This window comes from Pleurodeles waltl, chromosome 12 (assembly GCF_031143425.1).
Source record: "Pleurodeles waltl isolate 20211129_DDA chromosome 12, aPleWal1.hap1.20221129, whole genome shotgun sequence".
Lineage (NCBI taxonomy): Eukaryota > Metazoa > Chordata > Amphibia > Caudata > Salamandridae > Pleurodeles > Pleurodeles waltl.
The window spans coordinates 324,819,469-324,843,974 of NC_090451.1; the positions used below are offsets into that span (position 1 = coordinate 324,819,469).

Sequence of the window (24,506 nt, forward strand, 5' to 3'; positions counted from 1 at the left end):
GCTTTAGAATCACTGTTCGAACACAGCCACATATTAATGTAAAGTTCTGCAGTCCGAGGGACGCGTGTAAACACCGCACTGAACACATTGTCTGCATGAATACCGACTGCAAGAAGAACGATCACGTTGTTTGGCGAATTCCGATTAAAACTCGGCAGAATAATGACTGTTGGTGGGAGGGGTTGTGGGCATCTCGGTGGATAGAAGCCCGCGTGTACCGCGGTGCTGCATTGCAATGTTTGTATTTCAGCTCAGTGGGTTCAGGTTACTCAAGGGGCTGCAGCACACGAACTCCGTCACCTATCGCGAACTTTTAAGCTATCCTAGCGAAGCTCAGCAAACTGTAAATAAACCCCCACGGGTTGGCCAGTCTGCTCCATATGTCACTGACGTGACGGATGGAAGATACTGGTTTCCCCCCTCAAAAAAAAAAAAAAAAAAAAAAAACACAGCTTTAAATGTGACTGTTATTACTCTCCTATAAGTTTGATCGTCTGCTCGCAATGTCCCCGTTTGCCTGGTGACCCTAAACTCTCTGTTTTCTTTCCGTCTCACTAGGTGGGCTGCATTATTTACAATTAAAGATCAGCAGAGAATTAAGTCAGATGATGTCCGAGCAGGAAGAGATGACCTCCAAACTCAGAAACGAAAGTATGAACACTTTCTGTTTTCGTCATCATATGCATTCATTTATTTATTGTCTTTATCGCTGTGCATGCAGCGTCTAAATGGTGACATTATTTTTTGGGGAGTATGAGGTAGTGGTGAGGGAATCGAGGTAACTTTATAGCCCTTCATGAATGTGTCAAGCACACTGAGGTAACCGGAAAAGACTCATGGCGCTATTTTAGCGCTTCACACTAAATAAATTAATAAATAATCTGTTGCAGTGACGAATGACCGCCATCCCGCCCAAGTTATCGTAAAATGTTTTCCCAGTAACACGAAAACAACTCTTCTATTTTTGGGTTAAGATCTCCTCGCTCATAAATATTCGCATGAAGAGCAGCGACAGCCGTGTGGCGCTTCGCATTGATCAGGGCGCTGTGTGATTTCCCCAGCCAGTTATTTAGTTCTGAATCTGCCATTATTTGTCTAAGCACAGCTGACCAAGCAGAGCCGGGTTTTAAAGTGGCTTTATGTTTTGATAAATGTGATCGGCTTGAAAAGTATTTTTTTGCACCGAAGGCAGAGCTCAATGGAACATGCTGACAGAACCGTTTTAATGCATTTTGTTGGAAATGTGTGAACCAACCGAATAGCTTTTGTTCCTTCATAATTGGCTGTAAAAGTAGATGGAAACATCGCCATTACATATGGAAATGCGCGAGGAGAAAGGGGCATTCCATTTGGGCTGCATATATTACGATTTGCATCTCTCTGGCTGTAATGCACGCACTCGGGATTGGGGCAATGAGTTAAAAAACTGTTAAATTGGATTTATCTGACATAGTATTACAATTCTATGTCGGAAAAAGCATCATTTAAAAATATTCAATACTCTTGGTAAATATACTAAACTATTTGTGCCCGGGTCCCCTTCCCGCCCCATTGGAAATCACAGCAATTGCCCATCTGTGCAACAATCGGGTTGTAATGTACTCGTCTAAAATTAGATTTATTAGCGAACCAAGATAAACCGAAATCATATTTATTTTATTCCAACTGCACTTTTATCTTGTAATTTGCATTTATATTTTGCAATAAAGCTGCTGTGTGTACTTAGTAGATTATGCCAAGATAGATGCTAAAATTGTAGTTAGAAGAATGGCCACACACTTTTCTGTGTTTTTGAGGCTCAGTGTCAAGAGTAAAGTCATAAAGATTGAAATGCCGCTTTAAACAGGAAACATTTTGCCATTAGCTTGCTACCCTAATTTGGCCATTTATTGCCAATTTACAACATATAACAATAAAATACACACCAGTGCAGCCCTTTGGTGCCGAACGAAATCCCATGTAATTGTTTCTGATCCTCCTTAATATTTGCCCGAGCATTCAGTGGAGTTTTCACTGGGATTCAGTTGGGAAGTCATGGAAACTTCCTATTATCTGATTTGCTCCTGCAGGGGAATAATCCCTGAATTAAGTAGTTTTCTCCCCATTGCCTCCTAAATTGACCACACACCATCCGTACAACAGGAGTCGGTGTCCTCACGCTGTGCAAACAATGGGGAGCCCCCCCCGGCCCTGAATGGGATCAGCTAGAGGGAGTCAGATATTTGGGTGTTTAATTTGCAAATGGATGCCGGTGATAAGAAATGCGAGCTGCCCCTGAAAACAAAGAATAAAAGGATTTTCGTTTGGGGGGGTGGGGGGGCCTGTGCAATCAGTTAAACCGCTGACAACAGCCAACAGAAAACACTTTGGAGTCGGGTTCCGGGAAAGGGCGCCCTGGAAAAGTGTCACATTTTAAAACCAATGCCTTTGCCCCCTTTGCATGTGAAAACACTTACGTTTCCAATGTCCGCAGACACACAGCTGCTGGTCAAGCTCATTCTTTGTGTTCATGAAAACTTTTCCATTTCTGGATGCAAAAAATAATGTCACTATTCAGAGTCTGCTGTGTTTGTCATTTTTCTCTGAAGCTGCATCTCATTGCTTAAAATATTTCAGATTTAATAAAAAAAAAAAAGGAAACATTATGGATGTACTTGAAAATCTTGTCTCCCATATAATACTTAAGCCAATAACCCCAAACATGTACATCAACTGTGTTCCCAAATGTGGTTTCAGATATATATGAGTTTGATGAAGTGGAGCGTTCCCTCCCCTATTGAAAATATATATTTGTTCCATTATTAATGACAAGTTGTGCCCTTAACGCCAGGATTTTGCAGTCAGAGCTAACTTGGGTGCAGGCAGCCAATGAAGCAGTGAATAATTTGTGCCGGTGGTTGCAGCTGGTGGGCACCAGCACTAATTTTTTGGGGCCAGGGTGTATTTTTCATAGCCAGACTTTATCCCAGAGCACGGGAGAAAAAGGCAGAAAAGGGAGGAATAGAAAGTTAGGAAAACAGCGATAAATAGAGAAATTTGGATGATAAAGGCCCTGGGAGAGAGTGATGAGATAGAAAGTGTAAGGTGGTGGAAGTAAGACCCCTGAAGTGGAATCTAGATACTCGAAATAAAGAGTGTATATATATATATATATTAAAAACAGGGGCGTGAGTAGGCTGCTTGATACTTGACAACCCTATCAACCTAATAAAAACATTAAACCCATGTACTTATGTTTTTTTAAAATAAATAAACCCTTGGATTGAAGCGATTTATCATGTTGTCTGTTGGCAGTTTGGTGCGCTGCACTTTTTTTTTAACTTGTCAAAAACTGATTGGGGGCCTGAAGGCGTACAAATGAGTTTAGTGACAGGGCAGCCTGTCAAAGGTTTGTTTGAAGCCACTGGAGATGAAGAGGGTTGACAGAAACGTGAAAGTCTAATGAGAGCTTCAAATGGTTGATTTGCACTCCGTGGACAACGACACAATAAAGGCTATGAAATATTGGAAATCAATACTTAACTATGGAATTTCATTACACACCCCGTGTCTTCCGTTCTTAGTTTTTTATGTTGTGATGGATTATCAGTGGGAAATGATTATCTAAGACATAAAAATTGACACTGGTCCCTCGTACAATTTTAAAAATCAGTCTCAAGCGATATATGTGATATACAGGCATTGATCTAGGCTCATGTAAAATGATGGCCTTTTAGACTGAAAGACAACCAAGGAATTGTACAAAAATAGTCAACTAGAAAACCTTAGGGCTCTGTGTCTAACAGCTGTTTGTTTGATATTTCAGGAAACACAGAGAAGTGGCCACCAAATCGCTTGAATAAGACCAAGGATGCCCACACGTGCAGCAGATGCTGCGCAGCGTTCATTGAATTGACCGATCTTTTGCAGCACAAGAAGGCCTGCACAAAAAACCAACTGGTTGTAATTATGAGTGAAAAAAAGTCGTCTTCTCCAAGTGAACCATCCTCACCTACTTCACTGTCTGATAATCCTGATCCTCAAACCACTAAAGCGGTTACCAATACAGATCACGTGGACTGCAGTGACCTGCCAGAGCCTAACAGTACTAACAAGGAGTACGCTATGGATGTAGAGGTTTCCAGCATGAACCATAGCAGCAACACCACCACTGACACCGACACCACCAGTAGCGTTGCAAGCAGCGACAGCTCCACAAAGGGTACCTCGGCTATCACAACCTCACTACCTCAACCAGGTGATCTCACAGCACTCGGCAACTTTTCAGTGATAAACAGCAATGTCATTATTGAAAACCTTCAGAGTACAAAGGTGGCAGTGGCACAGTTCTCGCAGGAAGCCCGATGCAAAGGTGCACCGACCAATAGACTTGCAGTCCCAGCCTTGATGGAGCAACTGTTGGCTTTGCAGCAACAGCAGATCCACCAGTTGCAGCTAATTGAACAAATCCGTCACCAAATACTGCTACTTGCTTCCCAAAATAAAGAGCTGCCAACACCTTCGCCCAGTGTGGCTCAAGGTTCTTTACGGACATCAGCAAACCCCTTGACCACATTGAGCTCCCATTTATCCCAACAGCTGGCTGCTGCTGCCGGATTAGCACAAAGCCTCGCAAGTCAATCTGCCATCATTGGTAGTGTGAAGCATCTGCCCCCTGTAAAGCTACCTCTCAACAACCCTGGCAGCACTACAGTTCCACCCAGTAACGCCTCTTCATCTACTATTAACGTGTTGGCTGTAGCCGTTACCACACCACCATCAGATAAAGTAACTTCAAGTTCTGCTGCGTCACAGCTTAGCACCCCACCAGTGTCATCAACATCATCACCAGCTTTTGCAATAAGCAGTTTAATAAGCCCTGCACCTAATCCGATTCTACCTCAGCCACCAGCTTGTAACTCAATGTTCTCAAGTCCTTTACCTAGTATCGGAGCAGCCACCGATGAATTAAACTCCTTGTCTGCATTGGTACAGCAGAGAAAAGGAAAACCACCAAATGTGACTGCCTTTGAGGCAAAGAGTGCTTCGGATGAGTCATTTTTTAAACACAAATGCAGGTTCTGTGCGAAAGTCTTTGGGAGTGACAGTGCCTTGCAAATTCATTTACGTTCTCACACTGGCGAGAGGCCATTCAAATGCAACATTTGTGGCAACAGGTTCTCCACAAAGGGAAATCTGAAAGTACATTTTCAGCGTCATAAGGAAAAATACCCCCATATTCAGATGAACCCCTACCCGGTGCCAGAACATTTAGACAATATTCCCACAAGCACTGGTATTCCATATGGAATGTCTATCCCACCAGAGAAACCTGCAACCAGCTGGCTAGACAGTAAGCCTGTCTTGTCTACATTGGCAACAGCTGTGGGACTGCCTCTCCCTCCAACAATTCCACACATGACCCCATTTATCAAAACAGAGGAAACGTCCCCAATATCTGAAAGCCATTCTTCAGGTAGCCCTCTTGGCTCTGTCAAAAGCGATCTTGAGGCCCCTGATGCCACCAACTTAAAAAACAACTTGATTGGACAGCCCGACGAAGGAGAGGGTGAATCATTGCCTTCTACAAATTGTACATCCGAGGAAAACCCTCAGCTCTCCAACACATCCACAATTAACACCAGCTGTCCTTCAACTCCTCCTGCAACAGACACAAGCACTAACAGTATTGTTACATTCAGTAACCCTCTGATTCCTCTGATGTCAGAACAATTTATAACAAAGTTTCCTTTTGGTGGACTTTTAGATGCTGCACCGGCTTCTGAAACATCAAAATTGCAGCAGCTTGTTGAAAATATTGACAAAAAGGCAAGTGATCCAAATGAGTGTGTTATTTGCCATCGAGTTCTTAGTTGCCAGAGTGCGTTGAAAATGCACTATCGAACACACACTGGAGAGCGGCCATTCAAGTGTAAAGTTTGTGGCCGTGCTTTCACAACAAAAGGAAATCTAAAGACCCACTACAGTGTCCATCGTGCCATGCCTCCACTAAGGGTTCAACATTCTTGCCCGATATGCCAGAAAAAGTTCACCAACGCTGTTGTGCTGCAGCAGCACATCAGAATGCACATGGGTGGACAGATTCCCAACACACCCGTCACAGAAAACTATCCTGAGTCAATGGAGTCCGATACTGGGTCTTTCGATGAGAAGACTCTTGATGACTTAGATTACTTTTCAGATGAAAACATGGAAGACTGCCCCGACAGCAGCGTGCCCGATACCCCTAAATCTGCAGATGCATCTCATGATAGCTTGTCCTCTTCCCCGTTGCCTTTAGAAATGTCAAGCATCGCTGCTCTAGAAAATCAGATGAAAACAATAAATGCAGGACTTGCTGAGCAGCTCCAGGCAAGCTTGAAATCTGAGGCCAACGGGTCGGTGGAAGGGGACGCTATGACCAATGATTCCTCATCAGTTGGTGGAGACATGGAAAGCCAAAGTGCTGGGAGCCCTGCTATGTCAGAGTCCACCTACTCAATGCAAGCATTGTCTCCATCCAACAGCACAAATGACTACCGAAAGTCACCAGTCAGTGAAGAGAGACAGCAAAGAAGACAGACCCATGAGTTCGCTAATGGCTTCTCTCCAGCTCCTGCCAACGGCGGCCCCTTGGACCTGACATCGACCCACGCAGATAAAATGGTAAAGGAAGAATCTTTTAATATGTTATTTCCTTTCAGAGAACGGGCTAAATTTAGAAACACCGCATGTGATATTTGTGGCAAAACATTTGCTTGTCAGAGTGCCTTGGACATTCATTATAGAAGCCATACCAAAGAAAGACCATTTATTTGCACAGTGTGCAATCGTGGCTTTTCCACAAAGGGTAATTTGAAGCAGCATATGTTGACCCATCAAATGCGAGATCTTCCATCACAACTTTTTGAGCCCAATTCTCACATTGGCACTAATCAGAACTCTTCACTTATACCTGTTAATGCTTTGTCAGCCTTCATAAAAACTGAAGTTAATGGTTTTATGCATGGCTCTCCTCAGGACATTAAAGAACCTCCTCCCAGCATCGCTCCGTCAGGACACCTGGCACCTTCGGCCACATCTCCCGTTCTATTATCAGCTCTTCCAAGAAGAACTCCCAAGCAGCACTATTGCAATGCATGCGGGAAAACCTTTTCATCCTCTAGTGCGTTGCAGATCCACGAGCGGACGCACACTGGGGAAAAGCCTTTTGCGTGCACTATCTGCGGAAGAGCTTTTACCACAAAAGGCAACCTAAAGGTATGGTTACTCTTTTGCTTGTTTATAGTTCACAAGATGGGAACACCAACGGGGGTTCACAAGAGAACCGTTCTTAAGTTGTTAAATGTCGTGGGTGCTAAAAGAAAAGAAGAGGGGGGACCTCGTCTCTGTAGAAAGAGATAATGGAGGATTCCTCATCAGTGTTTTTAAGAACGTGGTAGATCGAATACCATTTGTTCTTAATGAAATATGAGTGGGGCTAAGGGTCCTTGAAATGAGTACATTTGTGTGTAGAAAGATAGAAGCTAAATGTTTAGCGGAGGTCGGTAGAGTAATTATTCAGTGTGATCCCCTCCTGTGCACCTTGCATTGGCTTGTCCATTACCACAGCCAGCTCCTTGTTTAGGCCTTTTCTCCTCACATCTAGTATCAATGAGTGTCAAAAGGCACTCACAGGCATTCAGTGAAATGTTAAAAAACCAGTATAATTAGTAAAGCAAACCTAAGGCACTATGACAACCAATAGTCTAACTGGGGAGGTCGAGCATTGGGTGGAGTTGTGCTCCAGTGCTGGTGGTGCAGGAGTGCAAGGGTGGTTAAAGGAAATGAGATGTATGATCTGATCCACTGACATGTTGGGCTTCAGTAACTCGGGGATACCAACACCAGAATGAATATTCCTGCTGTGGGCCTGTCGCAGGAAGACGCAGAGGATCTGTGTCAGGAGGGGCCACAAGGCACAGAGTTTTTACCCACTGAATGGTAATAAGTGTGCTTCGGAGAATCCAGGAGGGGCAAGGTGGGAACCAGGGTGGTAATGAGGGTTGCCCCATAAAAAAGTCAAATATGTATTTCTTTGCCACAAGCATAATGTGAATGAGTAAACTTAAGTCCATGTATGGCGGCCCAAATCATTTTGCTCGGTTTTAATTTGAGCAGAGCAGAGGTTTCCCTATGCAAAGTTTATGATCAGAGTTAAAATCCAGTCTAAATGTTCCTTTGCTTTTCCTGCCTTATCTTGAACTGCACCATCAAGAGCAACCTCCCTGTTGTGCCAGGGCCCTCGACTGGCTCCCAGCCAGGGAAGCATTTCAGATGAAGACACTCTGCCTGGTGCAGAATACTGTTTCCATCTTGGCTTCCAATACCTGAGTAACACTTTGGTGCGATGCCAAACGCCACGGTCTTAATATTTCGGCTGTTTTCACTCGCATGTTTGCAGATGTATAAAAACATATTTGGCAGCAGATTTTTCGATAATTGGCCTCTCTCTTTGGAATGTTCTCTCAAAAGGGCAAGAGTACAAAAAAAGATTGGAGTCCATCTTTTGGAAAGTACTAAAGAAAAATGATTTTCATAATGATTTCTCAAAGTAAGCTCTGACGAGTGGTGGATGAATGATGGAGTTTTGCCTGTGTTTTTTTTGTCAAATAAGCCAGTTACAAAGTAGTTCATACAGTAAATTGTTTGGGGTGATAACTTCTCCAATGACACTTGGCTCTCACCATTCTTTAAAGTTAATTTGTAGCTGCCCCTACGCATTGGAGAATAGGTGAAGGCGTGCTATCTTAATGTCAGTTATGTTTCATTGGGAAAACCCAATACACGTTTCTGAACGGTGGTGTGCAAGCTCAGATTGGTGTATTCAGAAATATCTCTTGGCCCACTTCATCATTCTCTTGGTCTTGTTGAATTCATCAGATGAGCCCTGCAGTTAAATACCTGTAATAGTATTGATGTGTATAGTTCAACAGAATCAATTATATTTCTTGTTACTCCAGAACAAAAAAGGTTTTTGTGGCATTTACGATGCCTTTCATTTGCCCAACTAACATTATGCAGCAATGTTAGGTAAACTAAATTCAGAATCCAATAGATTCATCCTTTGGACTCTCACTATGCCTAGGTGACTCCAATATAGAGTACACGGTTGCATCTTTGTGTGTTCAGTATTTATCGAGGCAAGACATCAGAAGGTCAACAGAATACATGTCCTCAGTGTAGTGTTATGTGGAGTTCCGCCTGTCTCAGTCTGCGCGAGTCTGCACAGTCCCTCCCCACTTTAGCAGTTTTCTCTTCAAAGTTTGTGTGAGTGCAGCACTGTCAGTCCAATCCACAGCTCCCAGCCACACCCCGGTGGATGCATCGTGTTTCGTGAGGGCCATTATAGGATCTCCTGGCTCCAGGTGAATGTTTTGAGAATTCTGATCTTTCACGAGTTCTAAGGAAAAATAATATCTTGATAAGTGTTTGAACTTTTCAGAACGAAGCAATTGAAGGCTTGTAGGTCACCAAATCACGACAGTGACACTTTGTATGACCTTACTTTGGCACACTGGGTGAAGCTTTGGCAGAAAATGAACCTGGTTAAAATGAACCACCGTCTCAGTTTAATAAGACATGAATTAAGACGACGCATATGCATATATATAGAGTCACAGTTTTAGTTGTACCCACACACGGACATGCATGCATGCATGAATGTACAAATGTGTACATATGTAAACACATACTCCTGACACACGTGGACACACACACACACATTCACATGCAAGGACACAAACATTTTAAAAACAGAAAACATAGTGGAAATAACATACAGATGTGCGTTTATAAAACGTTTATTTGAATCAAATCCTGAATTAACAATTTATTTTCTTGTGAGGTAATCACATTTCACTGCATAAAAAGGAAGCTGCCTCTCTGAACTATTGTTTTTCAGTTGGTTTCCTCCCTGTTTGGGAACCTCTGCTGGATAATCTCTCCCAGGCATGTGCTGCTTGTAGCTTGGATGCACATTTGTTTTTATTTTAGTGCTTAACATATATCAATCAGCAAAAAACGAACGTTGCCATGTATATAATAGTCATGACAGGCTTCTTTTACAATTATAATTTTCCTCCTTTGCTTAAACCAAAGTGACTTGATGTGTCTGTAATGAGTACTTAAGTGTAACAAAAGGCCTGGTGGTGGGTTCAAGTGACCAACGCACGGAACCAATACAAACAATACTTTAGATTTTGGAAATATACATCGCATTTTGAGCTCACAAAATCCATTCTTTAAGTTACAGATTACCAGAAGAAATATCTGGAACCTGTCAAACCAAATTGTTGTACACATATTTATGAGATCTGCATATTATTTATATTTCCCGATTAGTTGTACGATCAACTCCACATTATCTGACATTCATCACCACATCCTTAAAAGATTCTTAAATCCAGTGCCGGATTATAAACAAATATGTTGTTGCATGTACAGGTCGCTTCACTCCATTTTTATTCCTTAAACCAAATTTATGTCTATTTACCAACCACTTCAAACTATTTGACTGTTAGACAACTGAATTTCGTATGGTTTATTAAGTCGGGCCATTTGAAAAATTACTTTAGATCTATAATAACGCAATAATTCATTAGCAAGGTGAAATGGTTATTTGTTGGGGGTTGGGCTGAATAATTTTTTGGCAAGAAGCTTTTTCCTTTGCGATGCCCTTCCTCAGGAAATTCATTCTACTCAGACCATGAGACGGTTAACTGTGTCATTAAATTGGGTAACTGTAACACCTCTTGCCCATAGCACTTAGAAAACAATCAAATGAAGCACTGTGTGGAGAATAGTATGGTGGTAGTATAGGTATATTTCAAGATATACATCTGACGTTAAACACAGGGGTATGATTGACTTAAGGCGCCAAGGAAATGTGACTTTGCACCCGTACATTGATTTTCTGACACGTAATATAATAGCATTAGGAGAGTTGAATTTTACGTAGAATTAAATTTCTTCCTAAAGAGAGGTAGTGGGCTTCGCAGGGAGGTACTATCTTGCAAAATAAGTAAATATGGTTGTGGCTTCTGACTAATGTTTGCATCGTTCATTAACATCCTGGATACGACCAGAATGTCGGGACTAAACCTGTAACCAGTATGGGCATGGATCATAGTCACCCTAAACTAAGAGGGGTTTAGGGCAAAATAATTTCTCCCTGGGGGAAATGCAGAAACACGTAGCCTGTTCAAATGCCTTTTTGCTAAGTTTTTATACATGTGCAAATGGGTATTATGTACATTTGCATATTTGTAAATGTTAAGACGTGTGTTCTTCTGGAAAATGTTACAGTTATCCAGTAGTACTGTGAATACACACACATGTGCAAACCCATTCTAGAGATAGCTGCAAACTTACAGATGTAGATTTGTACATTGGGTGAAACCCTGGGTGCCAAAAGTATTAGCTTTAAGGGTTGCTTTAAACAAGACTAAAAAATCAGAACTCATTTTGCACACAAATAAAAACACGACATAAATACATTTTTTGACTCCCCAATGTCAAAATGGTAAAAATTAATGATGATGAATTATCAAGTGTTGGTCAGTAGGCCTCTTTCACGTAATACCTCGTGAGAGGGACGGAGGAGTGGCTGTCGCATCATACTTCACTAAGAGGTAAGGCGCAGTCACACGCGGAGAGTTCAATTGGTTCCAGTGGTTGCAGGCCCTGCTAGGTGAGGGCTGCAGGGAACATGATGAAAGAGGTGCAGACATCGGATGATTGTTGTGAGTGCCGCGGTTTGTCCATGGATTGCGTGCAGTCCAGGGAGCATGTCAGCGCTGTCAACGGCGGGACATTGTTCCTCTAAGTGATTGAAAGAGGCAGAGGCCTAGAGCGCTGCAGACCTCTTTGGCTAAAGTCTTGTGTCAGCTGGAGACCTTTGTTAATGGGGTTTCCTTGTGAGCTGCAGTGCAATAGCCCAGCTCGTTCCATATGTCTGAGTACAGCTGTTGCACACTGACTACATTGTCATTCGTAGCCAAGAGACAGATCCATCAACCTATTACTGGAGTACTTTTAGTAGCATCGGGATACAAAGATAAAATAACACATTTGAATGCTTCTTTGTCATTGGTGTTAAACTCAAATAACAAATATGGCATCAGTATAAATATTCTTTTATAAAATATTTTCCTTAAGTTTGGTGGAGGGCGACCACCTCACTGATTAGGCTGTTACATGTGTACGGGTACATTAGCTGAACGAAAGAGCTATATTGCTTTAAATTCTCCCTTTTCCTGGAGCAGTTAATAATTGGCATTCAAAATGGCCGCAACCAGGGCTGACCTTTCTGCCTCTAGTGGAGCTGCTCTTTTGTCAGCTAACAAATTGCCGCACTCCCGGAGAAACTCAACACGGACAATGTGCAAACCCCAGGCCTCCCTTCTACAGGATGTCAATGGTGGTGAATTGGGCACTCGTCTATTTTGATCTTTTGACACACTCACACAGTAGGTATAATTATAATTCTTCACTTGGATTTTTTTGCATATGCACTGAACAATGGATATTAGGCTCTAAGCTTATGTACATGTGCGGTGCTGTCAGCTAACTAGATGCTACAAACATATCAACCCTAAAGAGACAAAATATTTTTTACAGCTGATCTTTTTTCCCTTATCCATAAATGCCATTTAATTGTGCATATTTCTGGAGAATGAAGCATAGAAAGGCTGTCCTTTCAGTGCAAAATACAATGCTTACACCAAGTATAACACTTTGCATATTGCATGTCTGTAGTAAAGTGCTGCACACATGCAACGTTGAAAACGTGTGGAGAAATAAAATAATTTCTCCAAGTTAACACTGCCTCAGAAGGGTGTTCTTTTTTGGCTCAAGTTACTGTCTACAAATGTTAGTAGATAGGACTTTGCATCAAAACCCATGGGCGGTAGAGTAGGAACACGTGTAAAACCCATGGTGCATCTCCGTAACAAAAAGTATTGTAAAGCAGCATTAGTGATACTTTTATGTGACTCTAGGGCTACTGTCCAGTGCAAAAAACGTTTTGCACTGGAAATTAAATTCTAAATCAATAGTTTGCACCTGTTTTTTCACCGCTCTGATGCAAATAGGAGGTATATTTTCCCTCTATTGCTTTGTAGAATATGATGGCCATCTTCCATGGCCCATGAGTTAGCCCATTTACATTTTAGGTTGTCTTTGTTTATTCTTGGTGCCACCACTTTGGCCAGTAACAGTCTACTGGCTGTAGGTGGAATAAAGTATGAATTATAGGTTCAAACCTCTCTGCTATAATCCCTAGGAAAGACTATTCTGACTTAAAGTCTTTAAAGTGAAGTATACAAACGTGCCCATTTGCTTACTTTGCGTATTCAAAGATAATTTTCTGTACACTAAGTAACAAAACACCTGCTTTTCCCATCTGATTTCTCCCATACTTATGGCATCATCTCCTCGTTCTTGCCACTACAGAGTTTGGAGGCAGCCAATTAGCAGCACTGATTTGTCAGCCAGCTTGCATTACCTCTCTTTGCACCCTTCTTCCCTCACTTCTCCCCTCCAAGTTTTTTTAGCAGGGGTGGCTCATCCGTTAGGGCGGAGGAGTGTCGCACCCCACCAGCAGCAGGAGCTGCTAAACCTTTGAAAATAAAATTATAATAAACCATGTTTATTATCATTTTATTTTAAAAGGGGGTGGGCCATGGGGGTGACGAGTGTGAGGGGAGTGCACAGATCATTCCCCTCAGTGCAAATGTATATTTGGCCAGCCGTCTCGGGACGGCCAAACACACATGTGCCCAAAGGGTCTCTCCAACTCAGCACTGTGTTGCAGAGTTGGAAAGAGCCAGCCCAGGCTCCCAGTCTTTGTTGAAGTGCCCAGCCAGGGCGCTCCAGCCAATCATAACGCTGCTTTAAGCAGTGTCATGATTGGTGGCAGAGCAGGCTGGGAGCCTGCAGTGCAGCGAAGAGCGGGGTTGACGTCCAGGTCCGTTTATTTTTTTTTTTTTTGTTTAGATTCATATTTGATTTTTGTTTTATCCCCCGCCCCTTTTTGAAGTTGCCAGCAGCGACTGTTTTTGTGTGCTTTTCTTCTAATACACATCGTTTCTTGTTTCCTTCTAAAAGATCATGCACCCACTTCTGTAGCATGTGCCATTAATTTCTCAGTAACTACAATAATGCAAAAATAACAACCAACTAGCTAGCTCTTGTTACCTGAATAGCATTTGTCTGAATCTTGTAATTGAAGCATCTCTAACCTTTTCATGTGCTACCTCTTCAAACCCAGGTTCAAATTTTACAGTGTGTGGATGTAAAGATACTACTCGTAAATGCCCCTTGTGAATTTCCAAAGTCATAAACTTAGACCAAACATCTAAGTTTACCTTAGTGTATCGGGCACATAGTTTCATCATTGAATACCATATATTCTGCAAAGCATTAGAGTATTGCTCTATTATATCTTGTTACTTATTCGTCCTCAACTGCTGTGTTCCAGTTGCTTTCAGCCTAGGTTCTGTTTTTTGGGAGATTTCTTGCTAACTAGATAAGTTTGTGTTTTTCTAAAAACGTCTGACATCAGACTGTGCTGTAATATAGCCCTATATTAGAATCACAAGTAGAATGACATGTGACACTTAAGTCTTAACTAATACATCGAAGATAGTTTACAAATGCATTTAATCAAAATATATGAAACAATATCACCTAAATGAGAGTAGGAGACAGTAATACAACACTACAAATGTTACAGTGGTTCTGATTGAATTGAGATGAATTTTCACAGAAGATAACATTGTCATCGTGTCCTACGTCTTACATTGTTAAAGTTGCATGTGCTCGAAGACCAACGACAGTGGGAGGGAGGGTGAAATGTTCTTTTGAGCAATTAATAGGCAAATGATAAACATAATAATTTGTCAAATTTCCTAAAAAGATAACACTTTCTCCTTCTCATCTTGCTGATGTATGGGTGGCAATCTAGGATTTTATTCTGGTCTAACTAAGACAAAAATAAATGGCCACCAGTGCATGTGAATGGAAACCCATTTACAGTGCCCATCTTTGAAGTTTTTTTTTATATCTTCACAAAAAAATATGCAAGATGGCCTCCCATGTGTCCAAATGCATGTAACAGTATCTTGGAATTATTTGGCCACCATAGAATGCTAAAGCAACCATACAGTGACAATGCCGATAGGTGTACGCCCGCCCCTACTGGTTTTGTCAGTACAGTTTGTAAAACGAGAAGCAACGGAAGAATATATTCTGTAATTTCTCTGTGGTACATTAATTGGGAGTAGCCTGCTTGTGTCACACAAAAATATTGTTAGCGAACTGGCATGAATCATAGGACCTCACCTCCCAGGGCTGTTTGCTTTTTTTTCCTGAGTTTTCAGACAAGAAATAAGGAGTGGTTGCTGGTGAATAGATACCATTATCTACCAACACTGGAATTTATCGGTTCTGCTCCTTTTCCTCATAATTGTAAAGATTACCACACTTGTCACAGTTTCACCACCCACTCCATCTTGCCGATTTCAACAAAAATAAATTGGTTTCTAGCTCACTTACACCAAACATTACTAAAATAAGCATTTTCAATGTCAATGTGTCTCTTCTGTGAAACCTATTGGCTATGACAGTACTTTTTGGCAATGATGTACATCAGTGGTTCCCAAACCTTTGACTTCTGAGCATCCCGGCTTTATCATTACTGCGACCCGCGGACTCCCACTGAACCATTATTAGAATCCAGGGACCCCTCACTGAGTCATTACTGGAAGCCAGGGACCCAGGCAAAAACATTGTTGATGATTTGAACCGCAAAACAGAACACAAAAAATACAGAAACAAGCATTTCACCAAACACATAGACGAATGATAATAGATTTTATTTAATTTGCAAGCAAATAAAATAAAAATAATATTTTTGTTTTTAATAGGAAGATTGAAGCTTTTCGAAATTAAATTGAAGCCATACATCGTCCATACTATATTCTGTTTGATGCACCAGCACTGCTCCCACAAATCAATCTGAGGATACTAATTTAATTTTTATCCTTCAATTTCAAATTCCTTGACATTTACAGTATGTTTTCAAATCTTCAATTGTACATTTTGGCACTTTATTTATACACATTTTATTAATCTTTTATTATTAGGTAATTTTCTAAGCCAGGGGAAAGAATGTAAACATTGTGTAATTACCCCTCACACGCCTAGTGTTTTGTATCCTGATGGAGTCACCACACATGACAGTTGTGAGAGGTTCAACATTTTCCATAATACAGTAAAAAGAAGAAAATTATTCTTTGTCTGAAAATTCTCATGCTGTTTTGTCTATGTCCTTTCATGTATTTGCCTAAGCTACTCTCTCAGAGGTTCAGTTAATTTTACTAAAATTGGGATGAACCAATGTCATTAGGTGGTGATCCTAAAGTAACTTCTCATTCTAGACACATTCTACACATTTTGGGGCATTTAATCCTAGTCTGGCACAGTGTCATCTGCCAGAACATATAGCAGAATAGTTTCAGCAATTAGCTCAGCGTTGGCTCAAGTAGCTTTCCTTGAACGTCTAAAAATCGTCACACTTTTTTTCGCAGTCTTGCTGTTTGGTTGAGACACATCTGAATGTTGTTACTGACATTGAGCAAGCCAGGTAGTCAAAGCAGAAATAGATACAAACTCCCAAACCGAAGCCACCAATATCCTCTAATGTCCGCATGTATTGAGATAGTTGTAATATATCTAATCTCTGTGCTGTTGCAGCTGTTAATGCCACCATTGATTTCTATGTGCTTCCTTATGTGAATCGAAAAGTGACAGTGTCTCAGGGCCACTACGTATTCAGAGGTGTTATTGTGCAAGTTGAGATATTTGTCCGTAAGATACCCCGTTACAATGCAGATTTGTCTGAAATCTTCCAATAATTTATCCACAGCACAGTGCAGTAGATGTGAATTTAAACAGCCATCACTATTTAGCGGGTGGCTGCTCAGTAATGTTTCTGTCCTGACCTGTGTTAAAATTCCTTTAATTGGGCATGTGATTATATGCATCTGTAATTGCAGTCATAGACTTTGCAGCTGGAATTACATTCATTGTGGTCCCTTTTCAGCCCCAGGAGCCCCCACCAAGCCCCCATCAACTAATCGTCTCACCCCGTGGGGTGAGTGCAGTTTTTAAAATTTGCACGGCACCCACTGTTGGGCCGCTGCCCCTAACCGGTCCAATCCGGCCTGCACCTGCCCTGGAGGCGCGCTATGCCTTGGTGCGCACCCCCTGCCTAGATTCTGGCCTTTTTGATATCATTCAAATTGAAATCTACCTGGAAGGAGATACAAGTTTAAAGTGTTCATCTTCCTGTCTGTAAACTCTTCTATGAACTGCGATTGGGTGTCAGTTTGCCTTAACCCAAGATATTACATACAGGCCAACCCGTAATCTGAACTTCCTTCAGTGTTAAAGACAGCACTGGAATATATGCCCACGCACTGCAGCATCCTTGAATACTGGACTGAGCAGGCTAGGCGGTTCCAGGAAATACCTGCCTAATTGGGCACAAGTGCACGATGATCTTAGCCATGATTTAAAGGCTTCTTCTCTTGAGTGGAGCTTGACTACCTCGCACTCATGCACTAAGTGGTAAAACAGCAGTGAAGAGTAGCCTTTCAGGTCTTAGCCTGCATAGTGGAATTTCATTTTGGGAGATATTTAATCTTTATTTTTGGCGCAACAATAATTTAATACACAAAAAAGCATCGACAATTTAAGGGATCAAATAGCAAAGACATATATGAGATGACTTTACAAACCGATTGAGCATGAACCAGTTCTGCATTTTTGTTGCATAACTTTGAACATTGTAGAGCTAAACGTTATTTTGTAATCAATGATATATTTATTAAAAATATTGACAGTGAAATAGGTTTTGTCAGTACAGGTTCATCCTTTCTGAACTTCAAGTCAAGTAACAGTTTCCTGTATGGTTACTGAGGGAATAAAAAAAAAAAAACTATCACCAAATTAATTTAGGCTTAAAAATAATATACCTATTAGTTGAGAGCGAAATCGTAGAATATTTTGTAGAAATGAGGTTTAAGTTTACAGCAACTCCAGAAAAAATAAGGTTCCAAGCAATATCAGGATTCAGTGCTCTTGGCCTACAGACATTGTAATTAGACAATTAGATGAAGAGTGAATCACCCATCAACACGTCAAAAGGCACAGTGTTTCTCTTGGTACCACGTTCAGTTCAGTAGTGCAAGGGCATGAAATATCTTTGAACATTTTATATGATTAATTTGAACTACTATTTTGGTATCGTTTCATGTTTCCTTCTTTACAGCGCCCATCCAGAAAAACCTGGCTTGCTTTTGTTTCTTCCCCTGTTTGTCTCTGTTTGGTATTATTTCTCATATTTTTAATGTTGGTAAAGCATTGCATGTTAGGGTTGATGATACAAGACCATTTTTCATTACCCACCATGTTGTGTTGTCACAAGGGCATTACAATCCCTTAATTATGATGACAAAATATTGGAACTAGTACTACTATTGATAATGATCATAATGTAATAGTAATAATACTGCTACTGCTGTTACTATCAACAATACTAATGCTATCACTAATGGTGATGATGACAATGACTGCAACAATAATTATAAAAAACAGATTTGTGCTAATAATTTCTTGTAACCACAGTGGTGTGACTTTTTTTGCTAAAATTACATTTCCACTGGGTTAATAAAAAAGGGCTGTCTATTTGTTCCTTTTCTTGTATTTTAACAACCGCAGCTAAATATACAGTGTAATGTCAAGGGAGAGTTATAAATAATTTTCAATATGCCAAGCAGCCGGGGTCCTCAACAAGTAGGGTGCTCTGCCCCAAATATGGTGGGGTAGCATGTGTGCCAAACTGAGGATCGACAGGCTCTGTTGGAGCCAGGTGGACATCTTGTTTCTTCAAGCAGGGCTTTCACTGCCTCCGCTGGCAGAAATCTTACACCAATGACCTGACCAACTTTGGGCTATTGGTATATATACCTCAAGACCAGCTGCCTTACTTAGACCGGAAGGTCTGATGTACATTTTTGTCTCTTCAGGATTGCCAGTAAAAGCATGACAGTCACAAATATCTATAAAACTGATCCCCACTCCCTGAGAGAAACTCCCAGGACGTCAGGGTCAGTAGTTTTTTTGTTTTACAAAAACAAACTCCCACTTTAGTTGTTTTGTTTTTTCAAAAACAAAGAAATGTGTTGAGTGGTCGCATGAAACCTGATGGATGCTCAACAGACTTTGAGTGCCTTCAGAGAAGCCACTCTGGCTCATCTGAAGGCATACTGATCTTTTCCTGGGAGGCAAAGATCTCTAAAAATGGCAGGCTGCAGCCTACTAGGACAGCAGAGTAGTATTACCCGCTGTGGTCAAATGATTCCCGCAATCCTTTAAATCATTTTTCATTGTTTGTAGATGGTCCCTTGGTCTCTTAGTCAAGGGCATGTGGTTGATTCAGATCCACCTATTTCATTATTTAGATAGAATTAAAGAAGGACCATGTTATGCAGAGTAAAAAAGTGCTACAAAATCAAACACTTAAGCCATGGAGCTCTTTATTACCTCTTTGCAGCCCATAACCAGTAGGTACTTGCATATGCTTTTTCAAATTATACCACTAACATTTTAGCTTTTAAAATGCACTGTAACATCTGAAGCTCTATAGAAGTATCAGTAATAAACACAAAGTGCGTGATTCACAAAATCTCCCAAGTCGAATAAAAAAATTACACCAGTAGATTTATACATACTATATTATTGGATTAAAAAAGAATTCTAGGATTACTCATGGCAGTTTAAAGTTTCGGCAGTCCACCAATTTGCAAAATTTACTCATGCAGACTTTCCATTAGGCAAAAAAGTACATATGGCTTTCCATGAGGTGGACAGTCCACCTGAGTAAACCATGCCATATTGTACATTGGCACAAATAAACTTTTGTTAAGAATACTCCCTTTGTGCATGGGGTTATTCCCTTTTTTCTCCCCTCCTTGGACAAACACTTACTCTAGAGCCGTGGTACTCAAAGTACGGCCCCACGGACCTACCTGGGCGGCCCGTGGACATGTCGGACAAACGCCATATGATAATGGCCGCCGTACATAAACCTAGAAGAGGGCCGCGGGAGCATGCGCAATAGTGGCTTCTTTGCGCATGCTCCCGCGGCCCTCCTCTATGTTTACGTACGGCGGCCATTATCGTATAGCGGGGTGGTTGTGCCCCTTGTAAGCCCGGCCACCCCACCCCCGCTGTCACTTCAGTGCGGCCCTCGGCCGCAAACCATACTGCAATTTTGGCCCCCGAGAAAAAGTTTGTGAGTACCCATGCTCTAGAGTGACACAGAGTAGAAGTCCACCTGAAATAGATCTGTGAATAACTGCATACACGTGTTTGTCACGGTTACATAGTTTTTCAAAGTGACCCGTCCAGCTCTAAATGCATGTCCCAAATGCTAATTTTGCAATTGTGGAAAATCTGCCAGACTGATGGGTTCTCCACACATATTCCAGGATTTCACAAACAGGAATGCCAGACCAATATTGCTAAAAAAAAGTGAATTAAAACATAGTTACAACTTGTAGAACAATTGGAAAACAACTTTCATTATATAGTGTGCTATGAGAGAACATCTTTCCAATGAACGTGCAAAAAATAAAAAACACATCTGCTGTTATATTTATTGAATCCTGCCACATTGGAAGGATTCATGACGTCCTTATGAAGCTACAAAACGCTTTTTCCTTTTTGGACATATGGAAAGTCATATTTATTTATACCTGCACTCGAAGACACCTTCCGCTTACCCAAGCACATTATTGAATGTGTGATTTCTTTAGTTACTTAATAAACAACTCTTCAGATATAATAAGGCAACGGCCTCTGATTCTCACATTATAATAGAAAATGTGTCCCTCTCCAGGTAAGCTCCGTTAGTTGACCTACTTTTTCAGCAAGCAGTGTTTTATTTGCTTTTCTTAACAAAATTGCCAAGCTTACTGAGCTGATCCTTCAATTCAGATTGATCCACTACTAAAACAGCTGCAAATTTATCCTTCAGTCTTAGATACAGATTTAGCTTAAACCTTGTGTGTCGAATCCTTGCCTTGATTGTCTTGCTTTGTCTGTACCACATCTCATGTGTTTTTGTGTATTTTAAGGAAGTCAGCCACACTGGCATTGAGCTCTAGTGTGATTGTTACTTTTTTTTCTAGAGATGGTGGTAATATAAAGCAAACATATTTATGACCTTTTTTACTGTTCTCTGTCCTGTGGACCCATAGGGAGTCATTTAGAAGTCAGTGAATTGCGTGCCAACCTTTCAGGTCAGAAGAGGATATGGGTATGTCTCTGCTGTAGGACCAGCTAGCATATTGATAGATCCCTCCCTGCCTAGGAGGGAATATCACTGTCTTCAAGCAACTGCAGCAGTTTCTGTGAAGGCAGAGAAGTCGATGTTGTTTGGAACCTACACAGCAAATCTTTTTAAGAGGCAACCCAAGAAGAAGGGGTGTAGTTTGTTTCTGAACATCAAAAAAATGGCCCTGACTCCTGGGGAGATTTCTCCTAGTATGAGGGAATATTTTTAGTGTTTACTGTTCAAGACCACCAGGGTTTTCTTAGTGATTTCCAGTGGGATAACTGTCATCAGAAGGCCCGACTTAAGTAGGACAGGTCTTCCAGCATACAATGACCTGTGGCTGTGTGGTGGGCTGTCGCTGAAAGCCAGGTCAGTCTCTACCACTGGAACCCTGGCACTTCGCCTACGACTAAATGAAGCGGGTAAGCCATGAGTTGGTGGTGTAGCAGTCTTACTGATTTTCAGCGGTGCTCCTGAGCTGCCAAACTCTAAATAAGGACCATAGTCCCGAAAGCACAATCTAACATTAGCTTGGAAACAGCTCATCTGGCCTGCTTTGCTATAAATGACGAAGTGTAAATGTAAATATGGGAATTTTTTTACGGTGCTGCTATTCATCCCAGGCCATATCTGTGGCACTGAATGATTGACTGATGTGTTCTTGCTGGATTTGTTTGGCAGGACTGCTTTCTACTTGCTTAGCCTATTAACAGCTGGATTCACATTTGGCATCAGTGTGGCGTGATTGAGGGACATTTCTCTTTTCTTTTTTCTTTTTCCTTCCTACTTTCTCTTTTTTGAAGGACAGGCATTTTTTATTCATTTAGGTATAATAGTCGATCTCTGAAAAGGCCTGTCACTGGGCCTATTAGAAAAAGAGCTTTGTATTTCGTATTTATTATAATTGGATACATTGTTGAACCAAGTTTTAGGCTTCTCTTGCAATTACTGCTTTATTCCTTTTGCGTCCCTTGGCTTCTTACACCTGTTTTCCCAGAACCACCAAGAAAAAGCACATTTAGTCTCCATGAAAGACCAAGAAAAAGTTTTTAGTACACATTAATATTCTTATGTATCTGAAAAGAAAGATTGTATAGTGCATTAACTTTTAGAACAATGCTGATTGCAGTTTTAACAATGGGTCTTCAACATATCCTTGTAACCCAGCACAGCTATTTTCATTATTTTCAATACCTCCATCCATGTATAACAGGAATGTTTAATTTTGCGATTGAGTAATGAAATGGAGGGTGGTTTCAGCCCTTTGGCTTTATTTAATTTTTTGCATCTCTTCTATAAATCATATTGAAGCAGAGTCGTATATTGAATGTATATGGCTCTTCTACAGAAAGAAGTGTTCATAAAATACATGGTTGTCAAATATAACTTATGTCATTTGTTATCTTTATTATTGTTGGACATACAGAAACACTTGTGTAAGAGCTTAAAGTTCAGTAAAAGTTACTTTTTTTGTTATTAGTTGCTAATGTTAACAGGTAATGGTGAATACAGTATGGATGGCTTATTAGATCAAGCCTACCATAGCACAAGCTGTCTGTTGGAAAGCACTAATTGTAGGCTTACAAAGAACTTACCGGGTCTTAAAGCCTGCCCATTGCTTACCATTAGTTGGTTTTATTTTTACTCTGATTTTCTTCCATCTTGTGCTTCTCCCTCCCCTGGAATATGGCATCCTCACTTTTTCTCTGACTGGTTGGTTCATTTTCTTCCACTTCTCTCTTTTTAGGTAACTACTTTTTTTAATTTTGGTTACGGTCTCCCTGGCCCCTCCCAACTACCTAACCCCACTGTGCTCTTTGTTGCTGTATCCCTTGTGTTGCAAGCTATATCTCTTGTGTGCTTATTCCACCAGGTAATCTCCTTGCCTCCTCCACACTCTGTGGTGCTTTGTCACTTGTGTGATCCCATGTTGCTTTCCCTTCTGTGCTGCTTTAACCCTTCCCCATTGCTCCCCCTCACCAGCTCCTCCATTGTCTCCTCCACACCCTCTCTCGCTTTTTTTGGTAAGTGTTTTATTTTTGGTGGGGATCAGGCCGCAATTTGCTGCCTTAGATTTCAAAAAAGTGTTTTGCACTACTTTTTGTAAATGTTCTTTCCATCTCACATTAGTAAATAAAAAAATGATTTTGTCATTTTGCAGGTGCACATACGTAATGACGCATGTGCATTCATATTATCATGCATGCGCACATCTACAAAATGAAGTAGCAGCATCGTTGCACTTTTTTTCCTTTTTTGCCTGTACAACATTGCCAATAGGCCCCAAAGGCACGACCTGTTGGCTTTGCCAATGCTTGTAGAGATGTGAATATGAAAATAGAATGGTGCACACATGCAATAAATAAGTAAGGCACATTAAGGGGACAACGGTCCAACCACCGACACCGCCAGGCTGCTGCCAGCCTGCAGCCTGGCAGGCCTGGCAGTTGTAATCCGCCAGGGTAGCGCTGCGAGCAGTGCTGCCCTGGGGATTACGAGTCCACATCCACAAGCCTGTCCATGGCGGTTTACACTGCCATGGAAAGGCTGGCGGAATGGGGAACTCAAAGGGAGGGGTCTGCACAGCCCCATCGCACATTCCACTGCATGAATTACTGGCAGTGGAATGCGTGATGGGTGCTGCTGAGCCCGCTGCACCGCTACATCGCAGCCGGCTCCATTAGGAGCCGGCTGCAATGTTAAGGCCCTGTTCACGGCTGGGCTGGCTAGCGGAAACACGGTTTCCGCCCGCCGGCCCAGCGGGGAACTCAAAATTGGGCCGGCGGGGTTCAGGCCGCCATTGTGGCCCGATGGCGAAAAGACAATGGCGGGCGGCCTCAGTTCCTGCCAATGTCATAATGAGGGCCTAAGAGTGTAGGACATCTGTTGATGGCTAGTATATTATGTGTAGATTTAAGGTTGAAAAGAGGTAGAAACACATTGTGTTGTAATAGGCAGTGTGTCCTTTTGTACAGAAAAAATGTATTTACATTGCCTCAAATACTTTGGAAGAGACAAATAGAATTCTGTGCTCTGCCTCGCCCCATATCAAGCAACTCTACCATTATACTACAGTTTCCTC

The 24,506-nt window shown here is 41.5% G+C and overlaps 1 protein-coding gene across 6 annotated transcripts in view; it reads left to right on the top strand.

Annotated features, from left to right (window-relative positions):
• Nucleotides 1-24,506, top strand: part of SALL1 (spalt like transcription factor 1) — a 37,242-nt gene that overhangs the window by 7,835 nt on the left and 4,901 nt on the right. For 2 of the 6 annotated variants that reach the window (XM_069216417.1, XM_069216421.1), the window contains exons 2-4: nucleotides 559-651; nucleotides 3,806-6,645; nucleotides 7,000-7,239. In XM_069216417.1, coding sequence (XP_069072518.1) covers nucleotides 559-651; nucleotides 3,806-6,645; nucleotides 7,000-7,239 — 3,173 coding nt within the window. Of the gene's footprint in view, nucleotides 1-558; nucleotides 652-3,805; nucleotides 7,240-24,506 lie in introns of all 6 variants that reach the window. The other 4 variants (XM_069216415.1, XM_069216418.1, XM_069216420.1 and 1 more) reach the window with 3 other exon arrangements.